The sequence below is a fragment of the Oryzias latipes genome, chromosome 19 (genome assembly GCF_002234675.1).
Source record: "Oryzias latipes chromosome 19, ASM223467v1".
In the NCBI taxonomy this organism is placed as follows: domain Eukaryota; kingdom Metazoa; phylum Chordata; class Actinopteri; order Beloniformes; family Adrianichthyidae; genus Oryzias; species Oryzias latipes.
In genome coordinates, this window is record NC_019877.2 from 1,914,777 (window position 1) to 1,933,519 (window position 18,743).

The 18,743-nt window shown below is 47.4% G+C and overlaps 1 protein-coding gene across 10 annotated transcripts in view; it reads left to right on the top strand.

Annotated features, from left to right (window-relative positions):
- Window positions 1-17,671, top strand: part of mkl1 (megakaryoblastic leukemia (translocation) 1) — a 39,582-nt gene extending 21,911 nt beyond the window's left edge. For 5 of the 10 annotated variants that reach the window (XM_023949315.1, XM_023949317.1, XM_023949316.1 and 2 more), the window contains 15 exons: window positions 3,308-3,373; window positions 8,024-8,079; window positions 8,186-8,261; window positions 8,596-8,757; window positions 9,192-9,355; window positions 9,431-9,556; window positions 9,637-9,705; window positions 10,596-10,780; window positions 10,923-11,082; window positions 11,370-12,596; window positions 12,679-12,885; window positions 12,968-13,060; window positions 13,142-13,282; window positions 13,407-13,511; window positions 16,496-17,671. In XM_023949315.1, the coding sequence (XP_023805083.1) occupies window positions 3,308-3,373; window positions 8,024-8,079; window positions 8,186-8,261; window positions 8,596-8,757; window positions 9,192-9,355; window positions 9,431-9,556; window positions 9,637-9,705; window positions 10,596-10,780; window positions 10,923-11,082; window positions 11,370-12,596; window positions 12,679-12,885; window positions 12,968-13,060; window positions 13,142-13,282; window positions 13,407-13,511; window positions 16,496-17,209 (3,551 nt within the window). In that variant the 3' untranslated portion in view covers window positions 17,210-17,671. The other 5 variants (XM_023949319.1, XM_023949324.1, XM_023949321.1 and 2 more) reach the window with 5 other exon arrangements.
- Window positions 17,672-18,743: the final 1,072 nt, after the last annotated feature.

The window sequence follows — 18,743 nt, forward strand, 5'->3', positions numbered from 1 at the left end:
ACACGAATAGCTTTAAAAGTAGTTTCAGTAAGAAGACTAATCTCTAAGTGTATTTACTTTATAATTAACTCCACATTTACTGCTTAGTCCTGCATTTTCAGCAGCACTGTGACTTTCGAACAAGGATTTATTAAATATTCATTCTGTTCATCATCACTAAAACTCACTGAAACCGTCATTACCGACCTTGTTTGTATTTTATAGTGAAAATAATGAAAATGTGTCAATTATTTTAACTGTTTTGAAACCAGATGTTTTACTATGACAAATGTCTTTTGTCACAATGCAGCACTGAAGCATGTCTGTTTACAGGATCTGTAGTTCTACTCGTTTTTATCGTAGCATCCTGAAGCTCTGCTCTAGTTTGTCTGTTCTTCTGAAATGGGACCTCTTCGTCTAAACCTCACACTCTGTCACTTCCTGTGGCATCTCTATGCCACCTTCAAATGTTACTGGAGCAACACATGAGACATTAAAACCACACTGGCTATGAACAGTCACAATTCCACATTTGGAGGGTTCTTTTATATTGTATTTTGCAGATCATATCGGAAACACTAAAAGGAACAAACTTTTTTATTTATTTTACCTTTACTGTCCAACAGCTGAGCAAGATCAGCAGATCAGAGCTGAAGGCCTTTTGTGTTGGACAGATGTTACTGTTACAAAAGGGGTTTATGGACAAACAAAGTGTATATTTGTATAAACCCCTTTTGTATTGGAGGCTAAGCTTTATTTATAAAAATGTATATGCATTCCTTGTCGGACCGGACGGGCAGTCAATAAAACAGTATATTGCATGCTTTGTCCTCACATACACACACCGATACACACCAAGAGCACACAGAGCCGGAGCCCCCACCAATGGCTAGCCCCCACTGCACACCTGGGTAACCTGCCCGCCATTCCCGAGGAGGTTAAACCGGGGGAAGCGGCAGTAACCGACCGCCCGACTGGGAAGGCGAACAGCGCGGACTAGCAGAGGGCCCAGACGGGGCCAGGGGGCGGTGAGCCTGACGACCAGGCTCCAGTTGCCGTAGGCAACCATGGAAAAATTAGTGTGCCCAGAAAAGGGTCCTACCCGCTCCTCGGGGGATATGGTCCACCCACCTAAGATGTTGTGGAGTCCCTCACCGCGTGGAAAAAGAGCTGCAAGGTCAGGAGCGCAGGAACCCCCCGGGACACCACCAATGCCCCGGCAGCAGCCACCAGCTCCGCCTGGGGGCTGGGAACAACGTGACCACAGGAGCACTCTTGTTTCTCTTCAGATTGTATAAACAGGAGAAAACTCTAACCTTCTGGTCCAGAATGGATGACTCAACATCAAGTTCGTACGATCATCAGATGTTTTTTTTTGTTCTTGTTCTGCATTAAGCAATATCTGTGTTTTAGCACCAACAGATGTTTATCAGGCCGTGGTGAAACATTGGTAGATCTCACCCGCCGTGCATGAAGCATGTAAACAAAAAGTGTTATTTGTAGCTGTTTTGAGAGGTTAGACTCTTGACAAGAATCTCTTTGAGGGAGTCTTATAGGAGCAGAATGTAAACACGTCCAATCCACATGCCTAAATGTGTAGGCTGATGGCTTTTAAGAACTGTTGGAATGGTTTAATGTGTCAGGCCTTAGTCTCATGCCCCTGCATACGGGGGTGGACCCGTGCGAGTGCTGCAGTCTCTGGGGTTGGCCCAGCCTGTGGAGGGTCATAGAGAGGAGCACAGGTGTGTTAATGGGTACAATCCATTAACACACCTGTGCTCCCCCTAAGATGCTGAATGTTCACTACAACCTGTCGCCTGTTAAAAATAATTATTCTCTCTCTGTGTTCACCCATCTTAAGATTGGTGTGGGCCCCCCTCTGTGCCCTTTACAGGTGTGCCCAGTTTTCACCCCCCGTAATTAGTTGTGGCAAAAAAGCTTTTTACACAGCTATAGGTTGTTTTGTCTTTGGAACCTCCCTTTTTCCTTCAGGGTTCAGTTATACGTTATAGTTACACTCAGCCTAAACATCCAATATGGCTTTTGTGCTGAAGAGTGTTCTCTTGTGTTCACTGGAGAAAATGGAAGTCAAGGTGAGTCTCTGCATTGGGCATGGAGACACCAGGCAGGCGCAGAGGGGAAAGTGTTAGATTCTCTCTCCCAGAATAAACCTTTTCCCTGGAAGTAGCGGGCGGCGTCTCATGCTGCGCGTCGTAGTGGCTGCATGTCATTGGGTCCATGTGCTTTAATGTCTGTTTGTGCACATGGAGCGGACTCTCCTGGTGTCTCCGTTTGCACCGCTGCATGTGATTAAGAAAGAGGAGTCGACGGTCCTCAACACACATGTCATGCTCCTGCGTTTCAGGGATCTAAGGTTGCTAACTTTGGACTAAGCGAGAGGCTAACCAGAGCTAGCTGGGCGGTACCAGTGATGTCACATTAGGAGGGAACAGGTGCTGCACACAGAACTCGGGCCAGAAATGCTTTAGTGTTGTGTTGCACTAAACAAACGCACTGCGGCAACAACTGTTCCACACAAAACTGAATGCTTATTACAACATAGTCAATATTTTTAGATTTCTGTGAACTTAACATTGAAAATAAGTTAATTTATGATTAGCCTCATGCTTTTGATAGAACCTGAGTCTTGCAGGAAGTTCTTGGGATTCAGTTTTGGTCGTTTTCCTAGAAATGGTCAAAAGCTTGGAAGTGTTCGCTCTCAAAGGTCAGACAGGATCTGCTTTTTTATGTGTGTGAGCATTGTGTTCTTTAAAACTTTCTCCCCCTGCCCCGTCATTATGTAACAACTACTTCCTGTTTTCAAATGATGGTGCCCTCAGCACCATGCAGTGTTTTCTAACAGAGCTGTAGGTCTTTTTGTCGCTTCACCGTGCCGTTGTGTTGTGTGTTTGTCTTTTGTTCAGCTGCATTGGCCGTTTATTCCTCACTAACCTTCTGACAAACTATCAGTCATTTTTTTTCACACACATCTGCAAACTCTGCAGACACGCCTCACAAAAAAAAAAAAAGCCCCAAAACAGGAAGTGTGTAATACTTCAGCATCCACTGCAGTTCTCTCTTACCGCCTTCTTGTGACTTTAGTGGAAACAAAATGAGCCCATAAGAAGGAGGAAATGGGAGAATGAACTGAAGAGTGCAGGTCCTGTTCATGTCGGTCCCGGCGCGTTGGGTTTTTTGGTATTACTATCCCACAAGTTGTTGATCGAGAGGCTTAGCGCTCCATCCCTGCAGTTTGTAGACGTCAACGGTCGTTGCTGACTTTCTTTTTTCTTCTTCTTCTCTTCTCACCTCCGGTGCCTCCATGCAGTCCTCCAGCTTAAGCTTCAGCAGAGACGCACACGGGAGGAGCTGGTCAGTCAAGGGATCATGCCACGTAAGTCTTCATCGAGACCCATCTCGTTTTTTTTGTATGTGTTTAACTGTGTGAGCTTCTGTCAGAGTCAATATGGCTGCTTCAGTTTCATTTCTCCAAGCTTGCATGGCACAGAAAAGCCCAGATGATCACGCAGTGTGTGGACGATCATGATGGAAGCTCATTTAAGCTGTCTCTTTTTTATCAGTTTTCATAAACTAATGGCCCCTTAGTCAGGAATAAATGCACATACATGATTCATAGATGTATAAATTGCTATTTGGTGTTTCTAAAAATGCAGTTTAGCTTAAGTTGAGAATCGTATTCTTTGGCTGAACTCGTTTGAGCTAATCTGCTTATCGGTATGAGTGTGCAGACTTCATGTGTCACATTTAGATGTGCCACTTAGTTCTATCAGCTAGAGCAGCTTCCTCATCCTCTCTATCCACTTCCTGTTTCAAAAGCGCCACACATCACAGTCCGATTACATTTATACCCTCTGTTTTGGCAGAAAAAGACGTTTTCTTCTTCAGACAGAAGCCTAACAAAGTGTAGCAGACTGGAATGACTCATCTTTTCAGTCAACTAGAAAACCGATATTCATAAATATTTCCTCCAAGTATTAACTTCACCTAATTTATATAAATCCTGCTACACAAATTCTTGCTTTTGGAAGGTTTTTTACTGTTTTTTTTTTTAAAATCAAAATATTGTATTTTTGTACGAAATTATAGGTTCAAACCCAGTTTTCACTGTCGGCAAACCAATATTTAACCCCACAGTTTTAAATCTGCTTTAAATAAACAGCTCAATAATAATAATAAACCTTTAGAAATCACAGATGTTATTAGTGTTACTAGACCAACGTCTTACATTTTTATTCCCCTTTTCTGGATATTTTTTCTGAAAACATTTCCGGTTCATTGGACAGAATGTAGATCAGACACCAGATTCTCCTGGATGCTGATGGAGGAGAGCAGCGTCTGCTGGATGTTCTCCCATCCAAAACCTCTAACGCTCTCTTCATGACCAAAGTTTCACCACGAGATATTCTGCAAGAGTGTTTTCCTTTATGGATGATGAAATCCAAGCAAAGCCGCGGTATAAACGCAGTAAACTAAAATCCTGTCTGTAGTTTAGTATTGCAGTTATTAGTATGTGGATGGTTTTAGCAGGGTCACTACCAAACCATTGAATCTCTTTGAGTTTTGACGTATTAGTTCACAAGTCAATTTCTACTTCAACACGATTAGGAATAAAACAGCTTTTTATTTGTTCTTTTTTTTTTTTTGGGTTGTAAAAAACAGAGATTCAAACGGAGGAACTGTTATTTTCTACTATAGGAATTTTTTTATAAGAAAGACCAGATGAAGTGTTAGAAATCCTTTTATCAACATTGTTATTCGTTTATTTCCAACAAGCAAATGACAAAAATGAAGAAGAGCCTCAACAATTAAAACAAAAAAATAAAATAGTCATCTTAAAAATTTTTTTATTATTTCTAACAAAATACCGGTAATTATGTTTTTGATAATTAAAAAAGTAATGTTCAATTTGGATTGATTGATAATAAATAAAAGATGAAGAGGAAGGCTTCCGTCTGTCAGAGGGGTAGGTTATCTTTTAACACAAACATCGCCTAAAGTCCCTCGCCTCCTTCAGGCTGCCTCAAAGGTACAGCCAGGAGGAGAGGAGGTGCTCCTGGAGGACACCGGACTTTTTCAGACGGCTGCATGGAGTCAATCAGCCTGCGTCTGCAGCTCGCCGGACGCCAGACTCCCTGGGATCAGCACGTACTGCAGGAATATTGCTGCTCCTCCGTGCAGATTTACAGGGAGGCTTTCACGGAGGAGGCGCAGACTTTAAGAGGAGGCTCTTGAACGTGTGACAGCCGTTTTCACACTCTGAGACAAACTGCAGACTTTGTTTTAACTCGCTGCAGCTTCTATGCACTTTTGAGGAGGATCCAATGTAGATTTGGAATCGATACGAGGCAGCCATCTTGAATTTCCCCCAAATGTATCCCCGTACCGGCTACAAATGTAAACGTCTCCTAGATATTTGCATTTTTTTGCCATGAATTTTTCATGGGTAGTTCTGACCAGTGTGGCTTGCTGCTGTGGTGCTTTTTACACCTGAAGGGAGTGTGAGTTTGTGACTTTCCACCCCGCTCTTCAAAAACACAGATAAGATTTCAAAACTGGGTCAATGAATGTACGAGGATTTGGTCTAACCAGAAAAACCAAACGATCTTTTTTCAAACAAACAGCAGGCCTCCACAGCGTCCGTCAGCTCTTTCATTCAGAGCGACTGAGCTTTGGTCATGTTCAGTCTGTTAGTCATCGTCTTGGATATTTCTGGGTTTGTGGGTAAAAAAAAAAACCTTCTGCTGCCGATTGGGGATGAAATGAAAGCTGTAATTCATGGCAGATTCATGTTGTTGTCTCTCACTTTAAAGTAACTATAACAAACTTAAGTGAGTAAAGAAGTGATGAGTTCTTTTGGAAGGCTTGAATGTTGGGGGTAAGTTTGTTTTAGCTTGCTGGTTAATCACCAGTTCTTTAGAGGTCATAAAAGGTGGACGGTCCCACCGTGATGGAGCTACATCCCTCACATTGGCACATCCCAGGGAGGGATTTCAGCAGCTTGTGACCAATCAGATGATCGCTCAGTTTCATCACTTCAACTGTCATCCTAATATCCTTCCCTTATTAAAGTGGAAACCTTTTGTTTTTTCACCAATCGGCTTTTGAGACGGAGCTTTAAGGCGTCTGATCAAAGGGAAGTAAGTTGTATTTTGTGTTTGCAAACGTTGGGTTGAAGTTTCCTCTTAGGTTCTATGCACTACAGTTCTAGTGATCCGTTCTGGTCCAGTGATTCGGCTCAGCTGATGCTTTGTGAATGACATGAAGAAGGAAGCTGGTTTTTAGAGACACTGCATGACTGATGATTGGCTGTTTCACAACACAAGTACACAATGCACAAAACTCGCACACAAAAGTCACAAACATCGAATCGATTCGAGTTCATTTCTATTTCCAATTGGCTAAAAAATGAATTGGTCATTTTAAATGTTTTATTTGGTTAAAAGCTGTTTTATACAAGTAAGACATGAAAGTTCAAGCTTGTATTAACAAATATGATTGATCTCTTCTTAGAGTGTTAAATTAATCGTCTAATTTTGTTTAGTGAGAAACAGAAGCACAACCAACAGAACCTAAAGTGGACTATTTTTAATGATGTGAAACTAAAAGAATAGATGCTGGTGTGACATTTCCAACCCAGAGACAAGTGTGTTGCTGTTTGAGGTTTAGTTTAGTAAACTAGATGAACTTTCGTTGTTTCCACCTTTAGACAGACGTTTTGCTGTACAGATCCAGAGCGATCATCTTCCTCGGACTCGTTCGGTGCTCCTGTCACACGTTTGTCACAGGCCGGTCCGAAAAGAACTCCCACAAAATGTCACAGCACATGGAACGCATGTCAGAGAAGTTTTTGGTGTCTTCACAGCAGAGGTTGTTGGTTGTTGACCTTCTCCAGGTCACGGACTGGTTTAATGTCAGACCGTGTTTAGGGACCGGTCTGTACTAAGCTGTACTGCTTTTTGAACTTCTCTGGGTAAAGTCTATCTTCATCCTCTGTAAAATATCTGTTTTAAACTTTATTTGTTGACTAGATTTCATGTAGAAACCATTAAAATGTGATCTAGATTTTCCCTTAACTCATCAATATAAGTAAAAGCTAGAAAATCAGCTTCACCCTCGTCCGATTTTTAAGGGGAGATGGAAAAAACTGTCACTAAAGCGGGTATTTTCTCAGTATAATGAATGTGAATCCAACAGCTTTATTAGAAGCATCTTTGTTAAATTAGACAGCCGGTAAACTTCTGGGTTTTTCTCTGTTACATGCAGCTTTTATTTTGAAGTCAAAGGCTATTCGTCTGTCTCTCTCTGGCTCTTTTCTGCGAAAAGAAACTTTCCAAATATGTCTGTTTTTTTGTTACCTTTGCCAGCTTGGGGGTTTCAGTTGTGCGGTCGGTGCAGCCGCTTAAAGATGGATGGAATTTTGACACGTGCACGAGCGACGTGACGTGCATCAAGAATGAGTCTGATGTAGTGAAGAGAGTCCAGGAGTTTTCCAAAATGTAACTTCCTTCAGAATCACATTAGAAAAGAATCTGGATTTAAAAAAAACTCTGCAGAGCGGTACCATCTGTCCCACAGAGCGGTACCGGCCCACAGCCCGGGGTTGGGGACCACAGAGACATGCTGCTGAAACAACAGCAGGGATTTGAACCAGCAGCCATGTGAACAGGAGACAACTGCACCCACAACACTCTCATCAAAAAATAATTATCATTTTGGACTCCCAGCAGCCTTTCTGCATTTTCAAATGAAGAACATTTCCAGTTCTTTAGTATTTCCTGCTGCTGTTTCAAAGTAAAAGCCTCTTCAGATTTTCACATATACCTTTTAATGGTGCAGTGGTCTCTGCAGCCGTAAGGACGGTCTTGTTAACGTGTGGTTTGAAGCTTCTCTGACCTTCCTCCCAAAGCCGTCACTTCTGCTTTGAGCCACTCCTCCTCCGTGTTTGTTCGCACATCAGTGTTTGTTAGAAGCAACATCAGGACTGGCGCTGACCTCCTTCTCCCCACCTTCTGTGTCCCTGCAGCCCTGAAGAGCCCTGCAGCTTTCCACGAGCAGCGGAGGAGTCTGGAGCGTGCCAGGGTGAGTGTCGCAGGGGCTCTGACCGCGCAATTTGGAAATTGCAAAAAACGGTGAACAAACCGCTTTTCTTCTCTTATTTGTCCCTTTTTTTTTTCCTACTCCGCAGACCGAGGACTACCTGAAAAGGAAGATCCGGAGTCGTCCGGAGCGCTCCGAGCTGGTCAGGATGCACATTCTGGAGGGTGAGTTTCAAACGTTTACGTCGTCAAAGTTCCTCCTTTAAGGGCGGCTTGTCCAAAACAGATTTAAAACGGGTTTTTAGGATGAAATGATACCAAAGGAACGTAGAGCATGTGGCAGGTGTTATCGGTCCAGAGTGTCTACAGATCTGTTTATTAACTGGAGTTACAAATTAAAGTTAAATGGAGGAAGTGGTCAAACAGATCAGAAGCTCAATCTTCGGAAAAGCAACTTCCTAGAGCTGCAGAAAAAAATTCAAAGTCATTCTCCTTCATGAGTTGAAGAGTTTTATGTCTGTGCAGAAAATGAACTTCCTCCGTGTTCGATTCCCAACAGAGACGTCCGCCGAGCCGTCCCTGCAGGCCAAGCAGCTGCAGCTGAAGCGAGCGCGTCTGGCCGACGACCTCAACGACAAGATCTCCCACAGACCGGGTCCCATCGAGCTGGTCCACAAGAACATCCTGTCCGTCGACTGCCCCCTGCAGCACTCCCTGCTGGGTTCGTACCGACGCTGCAGCGCCGCTTTCAAGCACGCAGACAGGAAGGCCGCCGTGGCAGCAGGCGCTGTTGCACAACTTTCTGCAAGCTTTGCATGCAGGATGCAACACGACTGCATTCCCGCTGAGCGTCCGTCCGCCTGTGGCACTCGTGCTGGTGCATGTCTCATGTTTTCATGGGATTTTTGTGAAGTTACACAACAAGTCCTTTAAGTCCAGCCACGCGGGAGGTTTAAGGTAAACACGCCGTCTACCGCGGCTTGGTGTCCGCTAAAAACAAACCAGAAGTACAAACGCGATGGCTCGGTTTGGACACAGCTTTGTTTTGCAACAGGAGCTGCAGAAGGTTGTTGTCTAACTTCTCTAAAACGAGCTGCTGCCGATTGCTTCACGGCTTTCTTCAGAGCAGAACCTGACGTTTGCTCCTCCCCACAGATTCTCCCAAGGGAGCTGGAGGCGAGAGCTCCTCTCTGGATGAAGACAGCAGCGACGCTCTGTCACCAGACCAGCTGACCAATCACGACTCTCCCCTGAGCGCCGTCACCCAGCTGTCCCCCTCTGATGTGCTCACCCAGAGCAGGGACGCCCCGCCCTCTCAGGTGGGATTCCAGCACCAGCTTTCCATCAGGTCAATTCCATCGACCCACATTTGACTTCTACTCTGTACTCCTCAGTTCTTCGCACAGCCCCCACCTCCTCCTCCACCCCTGGTGAACGGTTCAGACTCCTCCCCACTCCGTAAAATAACCAATGGGGCGGGGCCGACGCCGGCATCCTCCCGACCCTCGTCTGGACTCAAGGTTTGCCGCTTTTTTCCTCTGAAACGTTTCACCAGAGTCCCGCGTTTTGCCAAACCACCGTTTTCTGGTTATGCCTGCAGAGTCAGGGGAAGATGGGCTCGGACCGGCCCGCGCAGAGACCCAAGAAGTCCAAGGATAGCAAACCCAAGGTCAGCAGAGTTCTGTTTTCGTTTTCACGGGGCGTCTGAACTAGTTCCACTCAAAAGGTCAGCTGTGCGCTTTAACAAACCGTTTCCTGAAGTGAAAAGAGCCAAAAGAAGAAGCGCTCTCTGTGGTTCTGGGTTCTGTTTCTTCCAGAAATACAGAACAGGAGCTTTTCGATGATGTTTTGGCTTAAAGGCGTCAAATGAAAAGAAATCTGTCCTGAAAAAGGGAAGAAGAGCTTTTTAAAGGAGCCACAGCTTTGTTCAGGAACGTCATCAAACATTCATTCATTTTCTTCTGGGGTCACGGGGCTGCTATCCCGGCCACTTGGGGGTGAAGGCAGGGGGACGCCCTGGACAGGTCGCCAGTCTGTCGCAGGTCATGAAACAAATTCTGACATAAAATAACAGGATTTTATTTTTTATTGATTTTTTTTTTTTGGTCAGGATCAAGAGGTTCTGATTCCTGCTTTTTTTTTTCTCTTTGAAAAGAAGTTTTTCGGTTTAGTTTCCATCTTTTTCATTAAATTCATTCAAACTGTAAAACGCCAAGGAAGAAAAGCGCTATTATTATCATTTAGCCTTTATTTTTTACTTAATAATAATAATAAGGAATTTTATTTATATGGCGCCTGTCTAGAAACCCAAAGTCGCCTTACAGATAGAAAACAATAGAATACAGTTAAAAGAAAGACACATTAGTTAAAAACCACTTGGTTCTTCAAGTTACTTTACAGAAGTAGAAAATATGTTTTTTTTTTAAAAGGAGAAAGGCCAGATCTGTTTGTTACATTTGTTCATTTTTTGGCATGAATAGACCGAGACTCTGGAACCTAAATCTACCCAGTAACAGCAATATTGTTTCATGCTGTAAACATGTGTTTTCCTGCATGAAGGTGAAGAAGCTGAAGTACCACCAGTACATCCCTCCGGACCAGAAGGCGGACAAAGAGCGTCCGCCTCAGATGGACTCTTCCTACGCCAAACTGCTGCACCAGCAGCAGCTCTTCCTGCAGCTGCAGATCCTCTGCCAGCAGCAGCAGCACTACAACTACCACACCATCCTGCCCGCGCCGCCCAAGTGAGTCCCAACCAAACCAGCTTCTCTGCGGGACGCCCGTCGGTGTGGGGTGCCCTGCTGTGCCGCAGCCGTTTCCCGCTCCGGTGAATGTTTCGGTTGTGTGTTTTTTTTTGTGGTTCTCACCTGCTCCATTTCCTCTCAGGCCACAAAATGAGCTGACTTCCACAACCGGGTCGGGCCCGTCCACGTCCCGCAGCGTCCACACGACGACCTCCGCTCAGAGCTCCACGGCCCGCCAGGCCCAAGCCGCAGTGGGAGGAGCCAAACCGGCCAATCTGCCGGTCAACCTGGACGAGTTCAAGGTCCCGTCCTCTTCCTTTAAGAATTCAGCTGCTTTGACTTCCACCTATGAGAACAAAAAGAGGTTTTCTGTTTGGTTTTTGTTGGTTTAGTCTGAAGTTCTAAGTTTAAAAAAATTCTACAACAAGATTTAAATTTTCCTGTAGAGCTTTTCAGGAACTCGTTTGTCTCCAAGGCCGTTGTTGTTCTTTAACAGACCAAATGAAGCTGATGTGACGCGAGCGCGGCTCTTCATCATCAGTTCTGACGGTTCTGGGTTTGAGTTCTGTTCTGGTTCCTCCTCCTCCAGGTCGCAGAGTTAAAGCAGGAGCTGAAGCTGCGCGGTCTGACCGTCTCTGGCACAAAGAACGATCTGATCGAGAGGCTACGCCACTACCAAGAGCAGAACGGCGCCGCCTCCGTCGCTTTGAAGAGCGCCGCCTCGCAGCCCGGTCAGCGGGGCTCCACCCCGCCCACCCCCGATCTGCAGGCGGCCCAGCTGGCCCTGTCCTCTCTGGCCCAGGCGGTTCCAGGCCGGATCATGAGGTTCGGCAGCACCAGCTCCAGCCCCCCGGTGTCCCCCACGCCGTCGGAGCGCTCGCTGGCCGGTCTGAGTCCCGACGAGACGAGCTGTAGCGGAGACATGTTTGGGGAGATGGTGAGCTCTCCCCTCACGCAGCTCACCCTCCACCCGTCTCCTCAGCAGCCGTCTAACGTCTCCTCGCTCGTCGTGGTCAAGGAGGAGGTCCAGAGCTCCTGCAGCCTGGCGGGATCCTCCCCTATGTCTGCGCAGCCCGCAGACTCCGGCACCACTGTGGACTCTGCCTCTTTGGACAAAGACCAGATGCTGCAGGAAAAGGACAAGCAGATCGAAGAGCTGACCAGGATGTTGAGGCAGAAGCAGAGGCTGGTGGAGACGCTGAGGTCCCAGCTGGAGCAGGGCAAGACGGCCGCCGGGGTCGTGGTGAAGAAGGAGGGAAGTGAGAGGAGCACGACCTCTCCATCCTCAGTAAAAGCCTCCGCCATCCAGCCCCCCACGCTTCCTAACGGGATAGTGCTGACACTGAAGAAGGAGGCGGAGCCTGCAGAGGGAATGGAGGGAGTCACCGAGGAGGCCGCGGGCCAGAAGAAGGTGATCCAGCCCATGCAGTGCTCTCAGGAGACTTTGCTGAGGCTGCAGCAGATCCAACGGCTGCAGGTCCAGCAGGCTGAGCAGCAGCAGCAGCAGCAGCAGGTGGTGAAGGTGGTGGAGGTGAGAGGAGGCAGTCAGAAACAGCTACAACAGAAGAAGGAGGCCCAGAGCCTCCTGCAGCAGCAGCAGCAGCACCTGCAGCGTCTCATCATCCAGCAGACGCAGCAGAAGCAGCTGCAGCAGAACCAGCTCAGGCCAGTGCAGCACAAGGTTCAGCTCAAGCAGGTTCAGGTCCAGATCCGCAACCAGTCCGCCCAGAAGCCAGGTTTGACCCAGGCCCAGCAGAGGAAGCTGCTCAGGGCCCAGCAGAGGCAGAAACAGAGGACAGCCGGCACCACGCAGCAGGTGAGGAGCGCTGCCGAGGAAGCCCTTCCAGCGTCTCTGACACTTTCCCCAGATGAAGACTGTCGCTCTATTCGTTTCTCAGGCGACGCCGCTCATCGTGAACCAACAAACCGGCGCTCCGCTCCACTCCCAGGCCATTTCCTTAGACCTGCTGAAGGCCAACAGCACCCCCACGCTGGTCACCGATGGCAACGGCAACCACTACCTGATCGCTCTCACCAGTCACGGCCCAGACGGGCCGAACGGAGTGTCCTCATTGGCTAAAGCCGGCGGCCGCATCACTCTACAGGTGCGGTCCGTTGGCCTTTCTGTGGACGTCTGTGTGACGCCTAGAAATGTAAAACATCTGGACTTTTATGTCTTATCTCTAGAGATTACAGTCCACCCCAAGTAAACTCCCCAGCACTGACAGCCAATCAAACGAGCAGTCGGAGGCGGAGCCTGTGAGAAGAGCAGAGAAGAAGGTGCAGCTACTAGTTCTGCCACCGGGTGTCGCCACCGTCACCCTGACAAATCCTCATCCAGGACTGTTTTTGTTCGCTCAGGGACTGAAGCCCGGCCTGCACGTCGACACCAACGGCGCCGCACAGCCCAGCACGCCGCTCACGGCTCCACCCACCCTGCAGCCCTTCTTCAACGACCTTTTGGACGCAGACAGCCAAAGCAGCCTGGTGTCCTCTCTCAAGGTACGGCCCCCGGCGTAGCTTCAACGCCGCCGTCACCGCCATCCCGCCGCCATCCTCCTCACATGTTCTAAACTGCTCTCCTTTTTTCTCCTCCCGCTCATCTGTCCATCCTCCACGCTGGCAGAGAGAGGAGGCGTGTCCTCCTTACGACCGGCACACGCTCTTCACCCCTCCCTCCCCTAAGCCCAGCACCTCCCTTCCTCCTCCTCCTCCTACTCCACGCTCCAAAGTACGTCTTTTCCTCCCATCCTGTTGGTTGAACCATCCTCCTCTCTCTTCCGTTTCCAACTCGGAGGTCCCAAAAAATAAAGGGAGGAGCTTCAGCTCGTGTCCTCTCTCTGGTCCTCAGCTTCTCCTCCTCAAACTGATTTAGATCCGTCTGCTGTAACCTGAGCGCTGCTGTTTTTAAACTCAGGAAAGGAGAACTCCACAAAGTTGTGTGTTCTCCGGCTGAACCAGAGGAAACCAGCAGAACAGTCTGCTGTGCTCACATTTCTCCCTCATCTGAATTCTCACTCACATCATTTTATTATTATAGCTGTCAAATTATTATACATGTAATTCAGATGGACTTTTCTACTTATAAGTAATTATGCACAAATGTATGAAGTATTATTACTTTAAATTATTTAAAAAAACACTAGTTTATTTATAAAAATGGTTTTTGACATGGTTTTGGAAATTTGTACACATTTTAGAGCAAAAACCACCTTAAATAAATTCTTTTTAGTCACAAAAACAAATCTAAGCTTTATATAGGACTCGGTGACTTAAAAAAAACACGACTGGAAAGACTTTTCTACACTACAATTAAAACTTTATTAACAATGAAATCTCCCAAAAAGAAAAGGGAGAAAAAATGGGCAAAAAGAAGCCTGTGTGTCTCCATCACATTCACTGCAGGAAATGATTTTGAACTAGAAACAGAAAAAAACAGAGAAAATGACATTTTATCTGAGGAAAAGTGATCAAATCAACAAAAACTATAAAAGTTTCAACTAGGGTTGTGCCGATGGACGATATCATCGTCCATCGTGATGGGTGACTGACATCCCGATGGAGAGACCACCATCGTGATGCCACGCCCCCGCCACGTTGCGCGTCGACACCATAAGCCGCGGTTACATGTACAAAATATCTTGATGGGATCAATGGTCGGATTATAATCCAACCGTGTACATGGGCCCAGAAAAATGTTTTCAGAATATAAAAACGTTCACTAAGGTCACACTTTCCCTCGGAATAAATCATTCGCACATGCGCAGTAGGGTTTGAAAAACGGAAGGATATAAATTCCGCCGAGCGGCTTTTTTTTTTCAAACTTTATTGAATGTAACAATTCAATACAAAACGATAACAGCGCCGAGCGGCTATATATATTGACATGTCAGCTCGGTAAAATACGAGATGATCTTCTAAACGTGCTTTTAATAATGTTACGGTTATAATGAAACACCTGTTCGCTCATCATTTGAATTTTAATCCGTGTGGTCAGTGCTTTTTCTGAACGAAGCCAGGATTAGCAGTATGCTAACACGGGCTAACACATTAGCTTTGGGTGGTGCTGCTTGCTGGCTGCACGTAAACATGTAAGAATAACATCAGCTTTTATTTAGTCGGGACACGACTGGAAACACAAATCCGCGTGATTGTTTGAATGTTTTCTAAGGACTGAGCGACATTTCTGCTTTGAAGCTCAAACCGCTGTGTGTGTCTGCTGACGATCCGAGCTCTGCTCAGACACACACTTTAGACCCGGTTCTGAGTTCGGTTGCATGTACCCCTAGAGCTGCGGGACGGATCGCAGTCTTAAATCTCATCAATCATAGCGCTCATGTAACAAAGCCCCCCCCTTCCCCTCAAACACAAAGCTGTAAGTCCGCGCTCCGCCGGTCCACTTCACTAGTGAAGTGCGGGAGCGGACTACTTCTTTCCTATTTTGTTTGTTACTTTTTTTGTTAAAGTCACTTCTCTCAGTTTATACTGGATCATCGCGGATTAGTCATTAGTTGGGAAATAAAATGAAAAAAAGCAAAAAAACGAATAGCAGTTATATAAGAACGAAAAATGTAAAATTACCCCCCCCCCGACGATGTCATCGTCCATCCCGATGGTTGACAGCAAACATCGTCAACGGCCAATTTAAGGGACATCGCCCAACCCTAGTTTCAACGCTGCTGATGTGCAAATTTTACGTTTCTGTCAAGTCTAATGTGAAAAATTCAAACTGCTTCAGATTCAGGTTAAAGGTGTTGAGGTTAGTCTCAAACCTAAAAGTCGGTTTCTGTAAAGTTTGGACTCCTGTCAAAAAGCAGAGAAAAGTTAAGGAAACCGAAACAAGAACAACTATTGTTTTTTTTAAAACCTGAATGTCTGGACAGGCAGAAATAGGAAAGTTGAAAAAAAAAGAAAATTTCTCTGTTCCTAAGCAAAAAACCCCCACAAAAATCCAAGTTAGTTTATTTAAGTTGTTTTTATTCGTTTTTATTTTGACTCTGTTGACTGAAGCTCATTTGAACCATTGACTGTTTGTGAGAACTGGACTGAGTGTGATCCAATCCACAGAAAATGGTTTACCTCTAACCAAATAGCCGCCATTTTTTCACGATACGGGGCGGCAAGTTGGGCTACACCAGGGGTGGGCAATTCCAGGCCTCGAAGGCCGGTGTGTCTGCATGATTTCCAGATACTCTTGCCCTACTCATGGCTGATTACCTGGTTCAGGTGTGTCCAGCCAATAATCTTGCCCTACTCATGGCTGATTACCTGGTTCAGGTGTGTCCAGCCAATCAGAACATGCCAGAGCAGGGTATGCTGGAAAACATGCAGGACTGCGGCCCTCAGTGCCCACCTCTGGGCTACACAAACCTGCCAAATATATAGAAGGATGGACGTGGAGGCCAGAAGGCTCCATCTACTTTTATTGAGGTATTTGATTGGTCGCTACACAACTACAGAAAAATATAATAAAAAACGTATAAAGATGATGTTAATAAAGGGAATCAGGTTCTTCTGACCAATTTAATGAGTAACAGCTGTTTATTACTCTGTGGTCTAAGCCATTTTGGCTTCTTGGAGCAACTTCTTGTTTGTAACGCCTGGGGGCGGAGTCACTCAGTCCAGTTCTCACATACAGTCAATGGTCTCAATCTGGTTCAATGCGATTATGATGTGATTAAAATGTCCTCTGACTGATGAACTTTGTTTCTGCAGGAGAACGGCCTGAACAACCAGCAGATGGACGACCTGTTTGACATCCTGCTGAAGAGTGGAGGTAAGAACTCGCCCTGCCGCCCCCGCCACCGCCCCGAGCTGAGAGAAGCGCCCGCCATTCACCACCCCCACCCTTCTTTCTCAGAAATCCCCAGCTTCAAGGCCAACCCGGACCCTACCCTCGCCCCTCCCCACTCCGACCCGCCCTCCCCGTCTGACGCCACGTCCCCGCTCCACCTCTCCTCTCCCGCCCCCCCTCCGTCGCTCCCCTCCCCCCGACCGTCTGCGGGCGAGAACGGCAGCCGACGCCTGGAGGACTTCCTGGAGGGCGGCACGGGCGGCTCGCTGCTGGGCCTGGAGCCCGACGGCGGCCTGGCGCTCATGGACGACCTCCACTGCCACATGCTGAGCGCCCCCGGCATGCTGGACCACCCCCCCTCCCCGATGGACACGTCCGACCTGGGCTTCTCCCCCCACTCCTCGGGTTTGGACTTCGGCGACCCCACTCTGGACAGCATGGACTGGCTGGATCTCTCCATGGGGGGGTCCGCGGGTGGCGAGAGCAGAGCGGCGAGGGAAGGGGGAGGAGCCGCAGAAGAGAGGGACGGGGGAACGAGCCTGGCCCCACTGGCGCCGCACACCCCCCAGAGCGTGTTTTCCACAGACTTCCTGGACAGCGCTGACCTGCAGCTGCACTGGGAGTCGTGTCTGTAGCGGCGGCGGCTTCTCCACGCCGTCCCACCACTGCGGGCGCCACGCACGGTTTTTAAAAGCTGTTACTGCACTCACCAAAACCACCGAGATCCGTCCAGCAGACCGGTGACCACCCACTTCCTGTCCTGGACCCACGCTGCTCTCCGAACCGCGTCAGTGCCTCCTGAACTTTGCACTTTGGCTGAATCTGACTGGGTTAAATGTGGGCGGGGCTGTCGGGCTGAATGTGAGCAGCCCCGCCCACACCAGTCACACAAACAGCTGTTTGGTCACTGATGAATGGAGTCGTATCCGCGGCAACAGGCTCTCTATCATGACGTTAGACCACTATGTATTACTGTACATGCCGTGTATATTATCAAGTGTCCATTAGACTATTTTTCTTTGCTGGGGGAACACGGGGAGGGGGGAGGGGCTTTCACAACACTCGGTTCATGTTTTTGTTTTGTAAAGAAGAAAACATTTAAAAAAATAAACACATTAAAAAAATACGTGTCAGCTTGTATTAAACTGTAGTAACAAAGAATATTTACCATAAGTCACCACTAGATGGTGCTAGAAACCAGGCAGATCACTGAGGCATCATGCGTTGATGTCCTTTTGAACGATTTGATTTATTTTTATGAATTCTGGGATTTTCTCTAAAGCTGTTTCAGAGGCTGCAGATTAGAGCTTCAATGAACCGTTTCTGAGTGAAAGAGCAGAGAAGTTAAGGTTGCAGACGTGATTCTGGAGGAGAGTTTTCCCTCGTGTGCATTTAACAGACTCTCACGAAATGGTTCTCAGGTTGATCTTTGGACCGGTCACCCCATCCTCCTCTTCCTCCAAGCTGCTGATCTTCATCAGGGTGAGTCTGCCGAACTGGAAGATTCAGAACAGCAGCAGCTGATGAACAAACCGATCTTGCAAAGGCTAAAAAAGTCCAGAAGCGCACACTGCCGTCACCGGGGCCCTGCTGTGGAGCTGAGCACCTGGTGGGCGGGACTCTTCCCACTTCCTGGTTGGTTCCAGCCAATGACATGGGACCCCCTCCCTTGTGGGCTGACCACCTGCAGGAGAGCTCAAAGCGGCCGTTGTAATGTGGTTTGGGGGGCAGTTGAAGGTGGGCCCCTGGTGCCCCAAACCGCGGTCATGGAACGTTGCTTTTGGAACTTGACAGTCACCTCTCTGGGAGGGATGGAGCCTGAGTTTGTGCAGGAGGTTGAAAGGTACCGGCTAGACATAGTCGGATCCACTCCACACAGTCTGGAATCTGAAACTCAGTCCCTCCAGACTGGCTGGACTCTACCATTCTGGAGTTGCTCCTGGTGAGAGCAGGTGGGTTAGTGTGGGCTTACTCCTGAACCCCCAGAGCAGCCCCCAAGTGTTGGAGTTTACCCTGGTTGACGGGAGAATCGTGTCCCTTTATCCACCTTTGTCATGGTAGGGAGAACACGTCAATGTAAGGGGGGGGGGGGGGGGGTCATCTAAGATAGCACAAGGGAAGATTTTTGATGGTTTAAAGTGCAGATTTGAAGTTTGATGCCCCCCTTCA